Source organism: Nothoprocta perdicaria, unplaced genomic scaffold (assembly GCF_003342845.1).
Source record: "Nothoprocta perdicaria isolate Ctin4 unplaced genomic scaffold, notPer1 scaffold_310, whole genome shotgun sequence".
NCBI classification, from domain to species: domain Eukaryota; kingdom Metazoa; phylum Chordata; class Aves; order Tinamiformes; family Tinamidae; genus Nothoprocta; species Nothoprocta perdicaria.
This window is the reverse complement of record NW_020455545.1, coordinates 680,705-700,981: the sequence shown is the minus strand read 5'-3', so window position 1 is coordinate 700,981 and position 20,277 is coordinate 680,705. Positions and strand designations below refer to the sequence as shown.

The following is a 20,277-nucleotide window of genomic DNA, read 5'->3' as shown; positions in this document are numbered from 1 at the left end:
GACATTTCTAGCTGTTGAAATATGCCCTTAGACATAGAAGGTCTGATAAATCTTCTGGTTGTTTTGTTCCCTAGCCTCATACTGGTGCAATAAAGACTGTGATTAAGAGGATTAATGAAAATGTCACCATTTATCACCTGAAGCTCAATCCGTAATAGGAAAGTTGGGCCTTACTTGATTAATTATGTCAAAGGGCAAAAAATCTTATATTATGAATTCACAACTTGCTGCAAGGTGCTGGAATGCAGTGAGGTCCAAAATGSAAAGGTTCAGATCCTTAAAGTTTGCATACATTCAGAAGTGCACACTTGACTTTAAGTCATTGAYTAACTTAATTGGATTAATTTCCTTAAATCCCTGTTTTGACCATATTAGCACCCCATTAAGCTCATTCTACCAGCTCCAATCCTGAATGAACAAGTTACTTACCTCTCAAGGGCTCCTTCCATGTGCCTGCCCTGTCTCACTGTTGCCAGGCTTCTCTTACTAGAATTTCCAGCAAGGACCTTCGTGCATTTTGCCTTTACTCCGTTTCATTTCAGTAGTAGTTCCACACCCCTGCCAAATATCATGATCGTCCTTAGGCTTCCCCTCTGCACGCTGTCTGTGACCAACCAACAAAACCGAGCAAAAACTGCCACTRCAGCATTTGTAGGTATTCTGATGACACTGCCCGGGCTGTTTATTGACAGCTTTCACTTACATTATCTTGACAAACAAGTCAGTTTGCTGAAAAATTTGCAGAGCTTTCAGCACAGAAAGGGGGAAAAAAGGGCAAAGCTGGGAAGTGTTTTGTTTGTTTTTTTCTTTTTTTTTTTTTTTCTTTTTATTAGATTGGTACTGCTTGCTACAGCCCTACCAAATCACAGATTTACTAAAATTAGCAAACAATGTTACTAAACAGATCAGTGTGCATGTCCAGTTAAGATCTTCGGATTTAAATGAGCTGCAGCAATGAAGATCCTGCAAGAAAGAAGCCCTAATTGCTCAAATCTCAAGGATGTGCAGTTAACTAAATCCTTTAGCACGCAGGCAGGCTGTCCACAGCTCTCTTTTGAAAGTGATAAGATCAGACAGGAACAAGCAAGCACTGAGAGAAAATTCTGAATCATTCAAACAACTCGACTGAATAAATGAATGAATAAAAATTAGCAATAAAGTAGTCTTCCTCTCAAAAATATTGTGCAACTAGCTAAAAAGTGATTCCAGGAGAAAAAAAATGCTCTGTTACAAGAGAGGAGAGCTAAATGTAAAGCTAGCTACTAGTACATGGGAAAATGATTTTGGAAATGAATGTATCTGGGAGTCGAGGGCAGCCAGATTCCAGGCATTTATGTAGTAATGTGTTAACAATTCACCTCTCATTCACAAATACTGTTTCTACTTAAAAGTGCTTGTCTTACTCTCAAAGACCTGCTAGTTTCTCATAGGTATGTTTTATTCCCAAATTACTTCCCAGTGTGCTTATTTTTTTTTTCTGCCCATTATTTCTCACTATAGACTGACCACTTCCTGTTTCATGCTTGGATATTATGTTCTCTCAAAGCAGGAGACCAAACTTCAGTTCTGTATCTGCAGACCACGTTGTACAGAACAAGATCCTGTATTCCAACAACCCAGCACATGTTGCCTTGTATACAATGTTAAACGATAATGCAGAAAAGACCTCATGACATACTCTTATAATTAAAGTTCTCATTTGCTACACTGATACACATAATAAAACCAAAAGCATATAATCAATAAAAGAAAAATAATGGTAAGTACCTTCAAAAAATGATAAATCTGAGGCTTCTAATCTTCTATTTAGGGATGTAATTCCTTATCATTCAACAGTTTGAAACTAACAATCTCTACATAACATGATTAGTGTTTCTTGACTTTTTATTATGCTCGAAACAAAACGATAGGAACTTTGCCCCTTCTGATACCCTGAAAGTTAACAAAGATTTTACAGTAATCTGTCAATTTGACTTACAGATGCAGTTACTGGGGAGTTTTGCACTGATGGAAGTCCTATTTTTTAATATTCAGTGAAATCAAATCAAACTAAAATACTATTAAACTTTCTGTTTGTTGTTGACTACACAAAGTCCGTACATTGTGAGTAGATGGCCTATATTTCCCTATATAACAGAGAAAGCAAATTCATTCATGGACTGTTACATTCCATTTCAGATTGAGCTGCTTTCTTCCAGGAAACTATGCAAGTGCTACTCCGGAATGAAAACCTGTTTTCTGTTGGGCTCCAGAAATCAAGATTTTTTTCCTCCGGTTTCTTAACTCTTCTTAGCTCTTTTATACAAAGAGCTGAAAAAATCCTTACCTTCTGGATGCTTAAAGATCTAAATACTAGCAATCACAGGTTGCTTTAAAGTTGCATCTTGCAGTTTGGGCTTAGAAAAGCAAAAAAGTGTGATGAATTTTCTTTTGTCCACTTCTTTCAGATCTATGTGAGTTGCTGTCAAACATTTTTTTTCTGGATCAGTACATACAAAATTTGAGATACAAACATGCTGTAAATTCCATATAAAATAAAACATAAAGTACTAAGTAATAGCTATCATCTCTTATACATATGCTGATAAAACAGATGGCATTAGTGATAATTTTGTCTTTCCGTTGAACAGAAATATGTACTATTTGTATAGAGAATGAAAAGCAGCTTGTGATACTGTTTCATATTCAAGAATGAAATTGACTTTCTGCAGGGGAGTTTTCTGCTAGACAGACATGAAAAGTGTTAACGCATGAGTCAGGGGTCCTGTGTTTTGCTTAAAAGAGGAGTCTTATCCTATAATCTTCCTTATTAAAGTTTTGTCAATACAGATCAATACATAATTTGGCATAAAATAAATTTATTTTAAGATCCTGTCACTATTTCTAAAATTTATGCTTCTATGCATCCTGTGTCTTATTCTACTAGCCAGGGACAAAACRATTTATTTCTAAGTTCATATTTTTAGCTGAGGATTCTTCTCCTGTAGTCTTGTAACTTCATTTGAAATAGATATGCTAGATTTCACATGCTGGAAATTCTTAGATTAAACGATCGACCTCTTTTTCAACAACACTACAGTACGCTGCTGCATGAATCTGCTATTTTAGAAGCGAGGCATTACAACACTGCCACACTTAAATATGTGTTGTCTGTCATTCCTCCATTATCAGCAAGAAGTCTCACCCTAGAAGTCCCAATGCCCAGAAACCAGCATTTCTGTTTACACAGAAACACTGGAACACGGCCAGGACTGGAAGACTTAGGCAATTAGGCAACAGGCTGAACCCTCTGGTTCATGCATCAGAGGAACAGATTTGAAGTCCGTGCTATTAGATCAAACTAAAGAGGAGGTGAGATGCTGCTCTACTGAAAGCAAATAACCGAGGAATGCAAACTTGGCCTCACCACCACCTCCACTTCTATTAAACTGCCGAGCCTTAGCCCCGTATAGCCGACCCGTCCCCACCGCAGCGGCACATGTGCATCTCTGCCACCASAGAAGATAATCACAGGATTCTTCCCTGCTCTTATCAAATTCCTTTTTTAATCTCAGGTTCACTCAGCCTATCGTTCCGCCTCTCAGAAAGCATCGCATCGCTTTGATGGATGAGCTCAGGGGAGCAGCCTGCCAGCTTTCCCAAACAGGAAATTTCTAGCTGCAAAGGATCTTCCCTTTCACCTGTCTCTTCATTTTTACAAACTTCCCTGTTCCTTCTCAATAGAAGGATTTGTRCTGATCTCCCACAATATACATCCATTAAAAGAAGGCAAGCTACAAAGGAGATACAGCCATGTTCCCCAAGGCTTTTCATAACTGTTTTGTGGTAGTTTCCATTATTTTWAAATAATGTTTTTAATCAGATTGAGCACAGAACTAATTTASATTTTTTTCCTTTACCTCCCAACTAGCACTATTTTATTTCCTTACTATAGTTTAAAATACTATCCACGCTTATGATTAGGGGATTCTGTTTTGAGCAATTATTGCACAGCTGCAATATTGCTAAAGATGCTGACGGGGGCCACCAAGCACGTTGTGGCTGCTGGCGATGAGCAGATACTGTCACTGCCCTGGTAAGGGCGGCGGCCGCGCCGGGGTCCGGCACAGGCGGGAGCACCTCATCGCCTCAGGAAAAAGGATGAGGAAACATTGCCCAAAGTATTGCCTGAGGTTGCTGCGACCTTCAAGGCCCCAGCACACCAGGCCTGCCGTGGTGGTCCGTCTTTCCCTTTCTCACTGCTGCTTTACACTTCACTAAATTTATATACATACTTCCAGAAGAAAAATGGATCTATATTTTTTCTTACGTCTTAAATTGGTTTTCAAGAGAAAGACTGTAACTTCCAAATGCAATTTCAGAAGAAAGATGTTCATAGCAGATATGAATCTTCAAGCTGATTCACGAAGGTCACCGGTCTCTGAGGATACTGTTTGTTTCCTAAATTACACAATGAGCACCRAGACAGCAGAGCAGCAATTTAAACTTAGCTCAATTAACATTTCACATTCACAGAGGAAGAAAAACTACGTTCTTTCTCAAGACCTATTGTTTCTATTTGAGATGTCATGTTCAGATTAAAACAGAAAGCACGGAAAATAGCTTTTTGATACTTCAAGTAGCACTTCTAATTTCCACGTCAAATTCATTGTTGGAGAAATCTTTCCAAGATGATGAACCTTTGTTTTTCTAATGTCAAACTCAGTCTATTGTACTTATATACCAAACTATATCATAACCTACTGTTCAGACAGCTTCAGTTTTTCAAAAACGGATACAAAAAATGCCCCAAAGAGTAACTATTTAAAAAGCTCTGTGGAGCACAAGCAAATGTAACATAATATCTCAGAAGAGACAAATACTCATCACCTCACTTGAGCTATTTGAAAATTAGACATCCAGTCTAAAACAGACATTCAGTCAAAGGAGACAGACAGACATTTAACATAAGCAGGACAAACCATGCTTGGGGAGTTTTTCTCTTGGGATAAAGGTAAATGGCATAAATAAGGTTTTATATTGCAAAAAGACCAATACACTTTATCAGTCTCAGGATACCTAGTGGACTTCTTCAAAATAGGGGGAAAAAACCCAAAAGCACAACAACAACAACAAAAAACACCAACCCAACCTAATACTGGTATGTATTGTGCCCAAAAGCGGGGATTAGTTTTATTACTTGTTTTAAACCGATCTGACAAAGGAATGCTTAAATTTGAAAAAAAAAAAAAATTGGTGGCTTGTTTTATTTAAAATGGAGTGATATCTCATTCCTGTAATATCCAAATCACCGCATTGTCTTTCACCCATAGGCATGATGGCTGCTATGCTAAAATCATGTCTGGGGGACTGGAGATTTGAATAAACAAGTATATAAGTCTTTGATCTAGATTCAGACATTTAATTAACAAATTTCTGTAAGCAAGTTAGCTATCAGAAGAAGATAAAACTGATTTTATCGATATGGTAGTAACAGCAACAGTTACAACTGAGTCAGAATCATAGAATATCAAAGTATACATTAATATTTACAAAAGCATATGTTGGAATACACAGTAAAACAATGCTGATCCAAATTAGGGCTCACCAATGATTTTGAGAGGACAGTGTTGTCCTTTGTTAGAACAGTACCTCATCCCATCTGTTTTTGAACCGATATTATCAAATTAATCATTGGTGCAACACTGGTATTATCATCCCAGCTGAACAATGTTGTTCTGAAGTCTCTGAGTACCTTCAGCTAGAACAGCATATTACAGAAGAGAACTGAAACTGATTTTTAAAGATGAGACTTAAAAAAAACTGATGTCTAGATTGGATCGAGGAAAATAAGGAAAATAAGCAAAAACTTACAGGATAAAAAGGAGATGGCTTTCTTAGCCATAAACATCTTTAAAGAGAGCTATGAGAAATCAGCAGACCTGTTTCTATACACTGAAGCAACTGAAAAACTCCTTCTCCAAGGGCTTTCTCAGTGAGGACCGAGCAGTGATACTAGATGACTGGATGGTAACACAGACGATGAAATTCAATCTAGATAAACATGAGGTGAGTTACTTTTGAAAAAAGATCTAATATGACATGTACAAGATGGACTTACAGGTAATTAGTACTTCTCAGGATTCCAATTTGGGGATTATTATGAAAGTTCAATCAAAGCTGCAGATTAGTGCTCACAGGTGATCTGAGAACAGAGTTAGGCTCGCTTAGGAAATAAATAGGTAAGGAAACAAGAGAACACCTGGCCTGCACTTTGTAAATCCATGACTTCCCCATATGTTCAGTCACATACACAGTTCTGACCTACCACCGCATGAAGAACACAGAAGAGCTGGGAAATGGACAGAGAGAGCAGCAAGGACCTTTTATGGCTTCCAAACAAGCAACAACTAAAAGATCTGCTTTTCAATCAGAAAAAGACAGTTGAAGGAGGCTAAGACGGAGCAATATGACTGTCTCCTTACAAGAATATAGGGGCGGCAAGTGAGATGATCCAGTGAGTTTCACACATAACACTTTTCCTCACACACAGCCAAGCTATGAAATCCTTTACGGCAGAATGTTATGGATGTCAAAGCTTAGAAGGGCTCAGCTCTGCGCCTAATCTGTTTTATATTCAGCAACAAAGGGCAGTGAGAATACCAATGTTTTCCCTTCGTTTTTGCCGTCCAGGAGAGAAGGCAGCCCCTGCATGCTGGGCATGACCAGCATCTGAGCTGGCTTTCAGGTCACGCTTCCTTGTGAGAAGCTTCACTATGTCCCCTGTTCCATACAGGCTATTTGCAACTGACAAAAGAAAAAGCTTTTTCCTTCTGAGACATAAGGTATTTTGTATTTACCAATATGTGCCGGCTGGCTTGCATCACTGCTCTTTGCTTTAACATTCAGTGTTCACAGCTGGGCTCTATGGATGTGAACCTGGCAAATTTGTGATAAATACAAGTAGATAGTAAAAGTGCCTTCAGCTTTTCAGTAAAATTGTTTGGTGTCTCATGTACCTCACCTACCAGCCTTCTCACGCCTAGTTACTGTCTTATCCTATTTTTTTTTTTGCGATAATTTTTTGTTAGTATTTAGCTTTTAAAGTACTTTATATTAAACTACGATTTCTGTTAGCATCCCCTAGCCAGGCATTTCTACCTGTGATCTTCAACTTCAGCACCTGTTATTCGCATTTGGAGAGAAGATCAAGCAATTCTGCACTATACACAGGACTATCTTTCCAGCTTTGCGTTTTGTTCCTGGTGCTCTGTTTGCTTGGTTTTATAACAATTAACTGTCACTGAAAAAAAGGAAAAAATTACAGACAAGAATGTGAAGCTTCCCCTGCCAACATGGAAACTGCAGCTACCATTTAACAACTCTTCTATCAAATGAGAGGCAGAATAATTATTTTCCCAAAAACTTCGGAAATTTTGTATAGGATCTTGAATCACCCTGTTATCCAACTCAAAATCTTACAGATAGCAGCCCAAACACCATGTTATGCATCCCCGCTCCCCTCCTCCTGGAGTACTTTTAGGCATTTCTGATTTCTACGGAATATCTTTTATTCTGAGCACCATTTTCAATTGGCAGCCAAGCTGCACACAGGTATGGCACTACTGAATTCTCGASTGTGGGTTACACTGGTGAAAGCCAGCACTGCAGAGATCCAACTCTCCTTACCTCTTGTGCTCTTTGACAAATTAGAGCAACAACGCAGTGCCCTATTATTGCCAATTAAAAAAGGAAAAAAAAAAAAAAAAGAAAAAAAAAAAGCATTCTCTGCTTTAAGACTTTCAAGGCACTCAAAATAAAAACACGCTTCCAACTTACACTTTTAATATATTTAAATGCTATTCCGTTTTTATCAACTGAATTGCTATTCTTCTTTCCACAAAACAGTTGTAATTCTCCTGTCTTTTTCTTAGCTAGTGCTATTGGAATAATTGTTCTTTTTCTTAAAAATCAGATCTGTTTGTATGGAAGTCACATTTTTTTGTGGTCACATACTTAGCTGTTCGTATTTTTTCAGTTTTGCTCTGTTTCATTTCTGATTTCTGTTTTCAGCTATTTAAATAAGATACTTCAGTTCTAGCGAGTCAGAAGATAATTTCAATTTTATTTTATGTTCTTTTTCAGTGGCAGCATATTATATAAGCACCACTAACGTGATGATTTGGAACAATTAATTCTACAGTAGAAGATGGCCCTGTGTGTCTCTCTCTGAAAAGCAAGTTATTCAAACCATGTTACTAAAAACTTGTACTTTTTGTTTAACAGGTAATAAATATGGTAGAATTGCAGAAACTTCACTATAATTTTTCCCACCTCATTACATCCAGAGCTACCTCCCGGGCACTCTTATGCTCACAGACAGCTGCTTCACACCCCTGTAGATCTTTTCARGCAGTGTAACTCCGCAGCCATCACTCCCTGAAGCACAAACCCACACTGATGTCCACCTACTCTGTGCATTTTGGAAATAAATTCAAGACTGTAAAGGAAAATCAATATTGGATTCTTAGGTCTGCATTTTGCAAATTGACTAATGATATGGGTATTTCAGCTGATCTGGGCTCAAATCCAAGCACAGTAAAATTGTCTGATCTTTAGAGATCAACTGTCCTTTCTGAAAATCAAGCCACTTCAGTCTGTGTTAGTCTCATCAATAAAAATCCAAAATCCCTTCTAAAATTTTGGCTTTGTGTTGTAGTTTCCATGTGATTTTGCAGCATAATCAAAATGAGACACTCTTGTAAATTAGAGAAAAAATATCTAATATCATACTGTAACTACAGGAGCATGAAGGGAAACTTAAACGCAATACTCTACTGCTACTTTAGCCACCTGTTTATCTATTAATCTTTCATTATCTGTAGACCACGCAGGATTAACAATATAATTGAGACAAACAGTTCTCAGCCACAGAAGTGAAATTTTTGATTTTTCTCATTTTGCACTACTGCCATTGCACACAAAAGCACTAAAGACTTTAAACAGAAACAAAAATTAACAATACATTCCTTAGAGATGCATGAGTAATATTCCTGTGAATAACTTTGGCATGCCAGTGGAGTTTCAAGCTCCAGTGTGAATGACACTGTTTAGAGCAGTGAATATCTATTCATATTTGCAGGACTGACAGTCCATCAAACTCTAAACATCCCCAAGAAATTCCATTTTTGCACTGTTGTGTAATACTAAAGAATATCCTTGAAAAATAATTGTTCTTCTAGGTAAGCAAATCCATTCATCTGACACACACGGCAGCGTGCTTTTGGCCTCTCAGATACCAGTGTTTCCAAAACTCTGGGATTCTGAATTCCCACAGAGAATTCTGTCACAGCTTTCACCTGTGTCACAGCACCGTCTCCTCTACGGTGTATTACTCTGCAGGCTCCACGCTTTCAAAGCTGAGGAAGCTGACAAACAACTAATACTGACACGGTGTATCAACCGGCAGCAGCAGCAGCAGCGTTCTCTACCTGGAGTTATTGCTCCATAGCGGCACGTGCTCCATGCAGAAGCACAGGCCTCGGCTGTGGAGGGGCTTATGCTCCTCCCTCAGGGCAGAATGTGGCTCCCTACCCACCTAACTGCTATACRGTGAAATGCTTTTAAATGCCCTTATCACAAACCCCTTTGTCTTACCATTAAAGAGCATATAAAAAATGGAGAATGTTTGCTACTAAATAAGGTCATTAACATATTATTTGCAGAAGTGCCACACTTGATTCTTTTACCTTGTCAGAAACCAAAGGAAACGTACAGTGGGCTGTTACTTATACCACACATTCAACAGAAGTGCAGCTCTGTAAAACGTACCTCCACGAGCCTGCTGGTGTGCTCTCGAAAAATAGCAGCATATTCCTTCATTTCTTTTTCTCTTCCATTTTTAGCAGCTTCAATGAGAACCAGAAGTGGAACAGTGGTATCTAAGAAGGAGTCTGAGATGTGATCTATAATGGCTTTACGAAGCTGCCAAAGAAAGTAATAYATTAGTATCAGCTAATTGGACTACTTATTGCAGAACATTCTTATTTTCCATGATGCCATTATAATCTATTCATATTATTATAACATATAATCATGTGCATGCTTGCATCATTTACTGGATGTAACTGAAACTTACTGAAGTTACAATTTATCTACTTTACAAAGTAGATACATTTTGTGACAGTTTTAATAAACCACTACCTAAATACGCAGGTTTGTATGTGTCTGTGAGCAGGTGTACATACATATAAGACACCTAAAACATGTATTAGACAGCCAAAGGATCCAGACAAATGTTCATGTGCTTTGATGAATAGAAGGGGCTACTTAAATTATTTTCCCATTTAAAAAATTACTCTTAGGCCAAACCTAGTTTTGTCTCTTAGGCATTTTCTCTTGAAGGTCAGATGCCAAGGGAGAAGGCTATTAAATTATGTTTATATTCATAAACAAAATACTCTACATCACATGTTTTCATAATTGCAAAATTACCCAAGTGTTTTCTGTCATGTTGGAGAAAAGAATGATAAATTTTGATTAGCTAAATGGTAGCCTTCATGGTAATTACACCAATGAGATTACTGATTAGGCCATCTGATAATAGACTAATAGAGCAAGGAGAATAATAAATGAGTCTGATGTTCARTTTTCTCTATTTGCATTAATTGTTCTTGAACTTCTTGCCTAAATTATTAAAGTGTAACATTCTGTTACAATCAGCTCTCTTGAATTAGATTTAATGTAAGCTTATAACTCTTCCGTGCCTGAAAAGTTTGTTACCAAAGGAAGTTTTTTTCACTCAGTGTTTTGCTCCAAAATATCTTCATGAAAACTCCTCAGAGGTCAGCATTCCTTCAGCTAGAAAAATGCAAACCAACCAAAATCGTTTTGGTGCTGCTGATCTTACAGAGAGGGCAGTAAACACACACAGCAGAAATCCTATAGAGAAAGGTGTAATGCTCAAACAAGGCTTGGAGATGAACTCCACCACTAGTCTCACCATCTGAAGCCAACTCGTGTTGTCTCCCCAGGCGCTTGGGCCAAACAAGCTGCCCAAAACGTTCTGGTCAGTCTGGAATGGTTTTATCTTCTGACTGCACCTCCTGTGTTAGGACATACTAGATACATTATGTGTTCTCCTGAGGAACTGGCAAAGGCAGAAGTTTTAGATCCCATACAGAAAGGGACCCTGACAGACGCGTCCACAGTCCTAGCTTTACCATTCTGCAATTTCAAAAATGAGAAAGAAAGAGATACTAAAAGGTTTCACTACCAGGAATAAAATACTTTAAGCCTTCAATCCTACTAGGTTTCCTATTAAATTTTCAATGTGGAAAAAATTGGTGGAAGAAAATAGTCATACTTGCCTGCCAAAAATTAACATAAAATTTTCCATTAAATTCCATTTACCTTACTGCTCATTGTACAGAGAGAGATGTACTGAACTTGCCCAAGTAATTACAGTAATCAACAACAACAAAAATGGAACCTTCTTATCCATGGCTGATGGTTCATTATCTCCCAGAGAAATGCTCCTGGGTTCTGCAAAGCCCAGACTGTTAAACTTGTGCAGTCTTAATGTCTTCTTTTAGAAACTGCAATGACCTCTCCCACATTTGTGGCAAGAATGTGGCATCCAATTTTCAAATCTGCAACCTAACTTTATCTCCCATCAGACAATTCTTTGCTATAGCAAAGAATTTTGCTGGTTTGCTTGCTTTAATTAACTTTTCACATATAAATTATCATAATTATTTCTTTGTAAGAAATCTTCTGTCCTGCAGTTCAACAAAGTGAAACACTTTGCTGCTGTTTCTTCATAAAAAATAGTGCTGTGCCTTTACTGAATACAAACTAGTTTGAAATATCTTCCCATTTCAGTTTTCCTAAAGAATACATGAGCTGAGATTTACACAGGGTAGTTCACTTAGCATGAAAGAATGGAGCAATGCAATGCAAAACAAGGAGAGGAAAAAGATAAAAGATCCTCTCTTTYTGGCTACCTATAGAGCGAATGTTAGAAACAACGTGGCAATACAGCAGGCACAAGCATGCAGACACAGAAAMAGTCAATAAGGAACAGCACCAGAAATACTCATAGCCAACACTAGGGAAATGAAAATATGGTATTTATAAGTGAAAGATAAGCAGAGGAAGGACGATTTCTGGCATGCTAGATTTTTAAGGTGCAAGGTTATATTCCTGCCCCTAGAACAGGCTGTTCAAAAAGTAGAAAGCTTAAGTTTTTCTTTTGATATCAAGGAATACCACAAATATGTTGCTCATAAAACATGGGGCATAASGTTGTCATATACAAACAGTAGAGTATAGAGAAGAAAATCTCAGCAACTGTTATTCTGTAGCTATAACASTATTAACATCAATGTCTTGATCAGAAACTGTGCTTACAGGAAACTATTCTCTCAAGTGCAACACTGCCAAAAATCCTGAAGAAAAAATAGAGTTTTATTATTAGTGAGGAATCTCTTTCCCATTTCAAAGGGATCACCGAAATGCCATTATCTTTGTGTTCATACTATCCATGACAAAGAAACAGCATACAAATATTAGAGCATCTTTGAGAATAACAAGTGTAGCCACCAGAGAAGAAACATCTGTGCAGATTACTCAGAGTATGTTAAAAAAGAAGGAGGAGGGAAGAATTGACTYTGATAATTTATCAGAGATTTAGTAATTGGAAAGGAAAGGCAATTCCTTCCTTAATATCCATTCAGCCTTGCTAAGCAGGAATGTACTAATCTACATAAAAGTGTACACAGAAGYGATATGCTCACCTCTGGCACAATAGAAACAATAAAGCAAGTCAAAATAGAACAGTTTAAAACCCTTAGAAGTGCTGCCCAGTTTCTTGAAGTGAATATCTATCTTTTCGTCTGAAAAGGAAAACCAAGAAAAAGAGAGATTTTTGGAACCTCCAGAAAATACTCTCCTTAGGGGAGCTCCCCAGTTGTGCCGTCAAGCGGTGCCAGCCCCAGGCAGGGCTGCCTTTGCCCAGTGCCTCCGTGCTGCTTCGCACGATGCTGCGCGCTTCCCTGGTGACATCTCACAGGGTTTCAGCTCCAACCCCACTTGGGCAGAGTACATTGCACATGTTATAGCCCTGAGAACAGGGCTACAGAAGCCTAATGTAACACCAGCTCTGCCACAAAATACGGCATCCCAGGATTTCTTCCCCCAACCCTTGGGGGGTTATTGTTAGTAAAAGCACCAAGATATAGCTGTTGAACAGCCAAAATTTGATATCAATACCTGCTGGTACCAAAATCAAAAAATCCATGTTTCCTAGGATTAAGATACACAGAAAAAAGTCTTCTTTAAACAATTCTTAGGCAGTTCACATGTATGAACATAGAATTGGAGGGAGTAGATAAAATACTTCTCAAAAGTAGTTTCCTGAAGAAAATATGGAGAAATCAAAAAGAACTACTCTGTTCAAAGAAAACTAATGATCCTAGATTGACTATGAATTGGACATAAATCCATTCAGCTTGAACATTTTTAAAAAGATTTATATAAAGCCTAGGAATTAAGTTGTTGAGCAGATTTTCAAACAGTGAGTCAAGAAACTTGAAGGGGGTGTTTAATAAATTCATGGACTGTATGGAAGAACTGGACAGTTCCTAGACAGACTARGTTTGCGATGCAAGTCGCCAGGTATCTGATCAAACATTTTTGACAGAACGTGAGGGGAAAGTTAGCAGCTAGTTGCAAACATTCTATTTATCCTTCAGGGCTTCTCTTGGCTGATTATGGGAGGGAGGAAGAAATTTCTCCATCATCTTGATGCATAAACTGCCTTGTAAGACAACACAGGAGGCTGGCAGGGATATCCTCCCACCAGAGAACTGACCACACTTGGGCTGAAGGCAAAGTGTACCTAGGTCCTTTGTGGCCTTAGATTGTCAGAGGGCTGGGTGGGGCGGCCTGGCTGGGAGTGCTAGTTCTCCTTCCTAGCCTGGCATGTTACATACTTCAGCATCATCTGCAATTTTTCTCAAACATGTTTGTTGCCACTGCAAGGACCTAAGTGCAGCTAATGTCTCTTGCTCACCTTCTGTAGCATGCTGCTGCTGGGGGCTTTAGTCCACGTCTCCCGTAAGTTAGCATACGGGGATGCACAACAGTTGGGAAAAGTGCAGTAGATATTCTAAGTACCTTTCTGTGTTGTATGAGTTCCCACAAGAGTACAGAATCAGACACACTGAATACTAAAGTGAAAGACAATTCAAACTTATTTGAATCTAAATTAAATTAATCTAAAGTATTTTACAAGTGTATTTACAAATTTTTATATTTGTAGATTATTTAGAAATCAACTTATATTTCTAAATTTATATATACATGTAAATTAAATATATGTGTGCATTTTAAAACATATATTTAATATAAAAATGAATGCATATATAAAATACAATATATTTATACATACATTCGCTTACATATGTGTACCTGCAGAGTTTTGCCTATGTATGTAAATACATTCAGCCAGTATCTGGCTTAAGAGGATTTTTTCCCCATAGTTTTGAAAACTGAGATGTATTTATTCTGTGTAACACTGTTACACCTCAGTACTTCCTTAATATAGAGGAATTAATATAGAGAAATTTCATTTTAAAACAATGATACTATGAAAGATGAAAAYAGTAATTTAGATAAGCCTCTTTCAAGTCTCTTTTAATATCTTTTCAGTTTCTTAAGCTCTTTACCTGTTTGCGAAGGTCTCTCGTCTTCTTGCACATACTGTCTATTGCAACATTTAGGGCGTTACTTCTTTCTTTCCTGTCAGTCTGTAATGCAAGTGACAGCAAACAAAACAGTGGTTATTTAYGAACTCTTAGAAATCGTGTTCTTCGTGTCCTCAGTTTCTCAGAGCACGCGGTAGATATATGTGCTTGTGGACTCCTTGGAACTTCAGGGAGTCTCAGGCACCAGTAACGCCGACATCCGCACAACGATTATTGCAATGTTAAGCATAAAACACAGAAGCAAGATTTAGACCTTAGTAGCAGTATGTAGAAAAGCAATTACATGTCTCATCTTCTGAACTGCTCTAATACTTTTTATGGTCTTTGGTTACTTATGAAACAACATTATTTTAATTATTTTTAATGCTGTCAATCCATTATCACTACACTCATGAAAAAAAAGTTCTCTTTCTAAGAGCAATTTATAAATTGAGCTACCTACAGTGCAGATTGATAGTAATTTAACCTGCAGCATTCATTAGCTCACTCCTATAGAACAGAACCGACGAATTTTTTTWAAAAAGTTCAAGATATGCAGCAAAAAACAAACAACATCAATGAAAAAGGACAAATTTCTTCATTTAACAGCATGTTCATCCTCCACATCTTCTAATCCCCAGCCGTTGAGATCTTTAGGGAATCAGTTGGATTCTTTCAAAATCATCTAATTTCTTTCTTCAATCTATTTCTGGCAGAGTGTTTACATCTTTATTGCTATTTGAAAAGCCAAAGTAAGTTTTACTCTAGTGCCTAGCATTTTTTTCTATAAAATATTACCACTGGAATTCTATATCTGCTAGCTCTTTTGAATAATATTTTTTCAGGTTAGTACATACACTATATCAAAGTTTAAATGTCTAAAGCAATTACTCACTTCTCACTAACTTGAACTGCTCTGGTCCAAAGGAGAGAAACCACAAACACTGAAAATATCTTTACATAAAGTACACTTAATATTTCAAAGTAAAAGGGCTAGATTCTCATGAAAGTAAAGGAAATATGTACATATATCTACCACTGTATCTAGACTACAGCACACTAGCAACTGTGTATCATCAACATGACTCTTTAGCTTTCCAAGTCAGAATAAAATTAATAATAGTGAAAGCAAAAGTAGTAATACTGCATCGTCATAATTTTTTATTGCTTTTATGTACAACCTATGATATTCCAGTTAGTTATGTCCTTTATGTACCACAAACAAATAAAAAGATACTGCCAATATAACAAAATGCTTAATATTAAAACTAGAGATAAGAGCAGAGATGATCAAGAAAGAGGTTTTACATTATAAGTGCATATACAAGCAGAGAATGTTAAAAAAAAAAAAAAAGCCTTGAAATATTTAGTATATGCTCTATCAATTTAAGAGAATCAGCTTTTTTTCAACTGAGAAATTGTCTTACTACTTCCAGTTATGCAATTGCTTCACAGTGTTCACAGGGAGCAGCTGATGGAACACAGCCTTGGCAAGAGCATCTGAACTCCCCCATGTACCCTCTTAGACAGCTTGGATAAATCATTCCTAAAAACAAATATTTCAAAAATGTGTAAAAAGTCTATTAAAGTCATTGGGAGACCTGACTACAATGCTCACTCTGGAAACAGCCTTAAACAGTAAAGGCCTCACAGAATGCTGTACAGCTGCTTAAGGGTATCGTCCGCAGGTCCCAAGCGCCTCTGAACACCAAATTACTCCTTTATTTTTCCTCAGTAATTCCTAAAATTACTGAGTTTATATTTCTCTGCAGATTCTGAGCTTGGACATCTAGATAGCAAAAAGAGTGCAAGCTTCACAGTGCATGATTACCCTTTGTATATACTAGAAAAATAAGAGATGTACTATTTCTTGCGTTTCTGTGCATTACGAACAATGGCATGGTCACACGAAGAGGACCTGAGCACCTCCACACTCCATGAAACGTTCCTCATCCTCCTGTCATCTGCCGCTTTCTCACGGCTGCTGTGGGTGCAGAACAAGTGAAGGAGCAGGTCTGCCCTGGAAGGGTTCGTTGGTACACAGGGAGTTGAACTCAGAGAAGGGACAGGAAAACGGTGTGCATTATTCTAGGCTCTGATTTGAAAAAGCCAGGAGGTTAAACTTACCCCTTTTTATCTCAGTATCCCTGCACTCAGCTGCTGCTTACGTCTATAAAATACACTTACTTGTCTATATAGCTCCCTTCAGAAGATATGACAAGTAATTTCCAGCTCCTATTTCAATGCATTTCTAACATGAGACATTTCACAAGCTCTAATTTACGTGGTTATTAATACCCCATGAAGCAAAAGCCAGCACTTTTCATTAACACCACACAGCCTGCAGATAAATGCTGCTTTTTGCCAACAGTGCAGGTCCAGCTCTTGCGTAAACACTGGCAAATAACATTACAAGAATGACTCAAAAACCACATGTGCAAAAATCTTTCCTCATGGATTTTCATTTAAAAATGCACCTACCTAAGGGCTGATTCTCTGGTGAAATGAATCACCAAATCTCCACTGTTTTTAATGGAGTTAAGTGAATTTCCACCAGCAGAGGATCATGACCTTCATGGGTCTCAGAGATCCTTCTGTATCCCAAAGTCCTGCAGATGCAAACTCCTGTGTTTGCATGAGCTACCCAGGCTTGAAGGACTCCAGATCTCATCTCCAGTGGCGTCTTCGGTGGGTGTGTGTCAGCAGTTAATGGTATTAACAAAGACGGCAGTAATTCTACTTCATTGAATTCAAGGGACAGCTTAAACAAAGGAATACAATTATTTGCAGAAGGTTTTTAATTTCACTTTGTTTGGATTTCTCAAGAGTCACAAATGCTTCCACAATCTGCCTTTCTTCAGAACGCTGATCAGCAGATTATAAAGAAGATTTTGTTAGCACTACTACGTAACCCTCTAATCCTTCGGGTACTGAGGTTAGCAGACAGGCTAAATCTGTAAGGAGGATACAAACAGCCATAAGTATTAAAACAGTAAATATTATTAGTATTCACTATGTAAATCAAACACCACCAGCCCTTTAAGCCATAATGAAGAATTCAGCTACAACATAGTTGCAGTACTGCCATTAGCAGGACTAAAATTAACGAGACAGATGCTCTGGCCAAGTCAAATGGAGTCAGTTTAGGTATCTGGGGGGGTAACATGTTTACAAGGGTTGACTCAGATCCTGCCCGGCTGGACTCCTTAAAATCCCTTAAAAGTCACTGCAGAGAAAAAAATAGTCACTTCAGGGTCCCTCTTCCCCAAAATATTCTTAAAAAACCTTTTCAGCTTTAAAGTATATTGTCATATGAGTACATACACAGGGGGAAAAAAAAAAAAAAAAAAAAAAAAAGGAAAATCAGGTATGGAACAGGCATGATTCAAAATACAGTCATTCTTTTTCAAAAGAAGCCAAGCACATTCAAAAACACCTAAGAAGACTTCAGCTTTCTGATGCCTCAAGAGCACAAGTTAGCAAAATTAATTTATCTCATCCACAGAGAGATAATGGGATAAATTTTCTTAATTCTATGTTCCAGAAAGGCTACAGTCTTATCTATAAACCTAAAATATTTCATTTTACTCTTAAAGGTTTCTTACAAATACTAGTATGGCAACACCAGAGTCAGGAAATACCAACTCTGCCATTACATTGAGCCCAAGACACAAGAGCGGGATTCAGGGCTGCATTTGCAGTGGCAGGAGGGGTCGGGGCTGCAGGATGCCCCGCACCCCGGGCGGTGGTGGAACGTGAGGCAGAGCCTGGAGCTCAAGCCCCACTCCAAACTGGAGCAACTGTCGGCAAAAGAATACAGGCAGTTGCATACTGGGCTGTGCATAAAGAGTACAAAGGATTATATTGAGGTAAGYCTAGTTATATCATGCCATTCTGTATGAACTGTAAGCTATACCACCTTTATATTGATAGGTATTCTGACTTTTTTTCCATAAACCCCACTCTAAAGATAAAATTTATTTGTAAGCATGCAAAACAGGCCTGAGATTTGGGGTACTCCTGATGTCTGAGGACACTGAGGCACGGAGTTCAGCTGCAAGCCTATCCTGCCAGCACAGATCTATACTGATTTAAAATAAGACAGGTTAAGAGAACGCAAAGAACCTTYACTGGGATGCTTAAAATTACCTGCATGAGTAAAACAACATAATAACCTTAATCCATATTCTACCTGAATGCTCCCCTAAAAATAGCTTTCAAAGCTTCAAAGTCTAAGGCCAGAAAGTGAGCCCATGTTTAGCAGCAGTATCATGATCCTGTGATAATGGCCTTTTGATTTAGTTCAAAGTGCCAAGGACCATTTTTATTTGCAGTAAGAAATCAGTTTTCTATCGAAACTTTTTTTTTTTTCCTATGGAAAGTTTCTATGGAAACTTTCTAAATTATGTCAACTTATAAATCAAGTTGTATAAACATCAATTAACACTACGTTAAGTTAACAACATCCGAGCTCCAGTTACATGGCTGATCACAGCTGGGTCAATGTGTTGTCTGACAATAATAATCCTCTACTCTGACAGGGTCTAGTAACATTGCTCTGGAACAAAAAAGCCCTAAGAAACTCACCCAACCAAAAGAACATATTAAAGTCACTGTCCCCATAGATAYGCAGCATTTTACCTCCTTCAGTATAAATTAGCATTTAAGATTTAGCAGTTAACATTTTTCGGTTATGGAGCTCATAGATGTTTCCCTTTTTGAATTAAAAAGCCATTTAGAAGTCCAGACCAAATGCAACGGTGGTGGTGGGGGGAGGTTGTATCTAGTATGAAAACCTGTTTCACAAAATWTTCTATGTTGTAACAACGTTGACATTTGGGAAGAACCCATCTGTGGGCTTGCTGTGCAGAGACACCAACAAGGTTTTCTCTCCTAGCAGCCCGTGGAAGCCCCGCTCCTGGTTCCACCCCTGCTGTGCAGCTGGATGAGGTGGGGAATGCTGCAGATGGCACGGTGCCCCCGCCCCAAAGAAGAAAACCCTGGTAAGGGTCCCTAGCAGGTAAGGGCCCCTGGCAGGGCCTGTGGCACTCTGCATTCGCATTAAAACAGCTGAAAGGAGAGAGAAGCACCAAGCRTTGGGGAGCAGCCTCCTTGCGCCCGCTGCAGCTGCCGCCCAGGCGAGGGCCTGGGTGAGCCTGGTTAGTCCTGCAGCCCCAGTGCCATCTCCCCACAGAGCAGGAAGAAAGCTCTTGTGATCTATATGCAAAACCAAAGGAATTTAAATGCTGTTAAGAACCACTCACTATATGTACCAATTTAAATACCAAAAGGGCCAAGGAATGTTTGCATTGCGTGCACAGAATTCACTGAAAGAACATTTTACTCTTCAGCCTACACCTCAAAGCACAAATCCCACCTGAAAAAGCAGAGCCTTTCCGAAGGTTTAGTTAAATACACGCCCAGTTAAATAAACTAAAACTGAAACTTTCACCACTGATGTCAATGGAGAAATTTTCCCTAAGTGGGATACAGAGGGGAGCCAGGYAGATTTGTGCTGGTTGCAATTTTCAAGTCTGTCTGATGCCTTTAA

At 38.3% G+C, this 20,277-nt stretch overlaps 1 protein-coding gene across 1 annotated transcript in view; it reads right to left on the bottom strand.

Annotated features, from left to right (window-relative positions):
* The window catches only part of CTNNA3 (catenin alpha 3), a 314,978-nt gene that overhangs the window by 67,077 nt on the left and 227,624 nt on the right, over positions 1 to 20,277 (bottom strand). Inside the window, exons 8-9 of the mRNA XM_026042683.1 lie at positions 14,709 to 14,789; positions 9,811 to 9,963 (exon numbers count right to left, since the gene is read on the bottom strand). Coding sequence (XP_025898468.1) covers positions 9,811 to 9,963; positions 14,709 to 14,789 — 234 coding nt within the window. The remainder of the gene's footprint in view (positions 1 to 9,810; positions 9,964 to 14,708; positions 14,790 to 20,277) is intronic.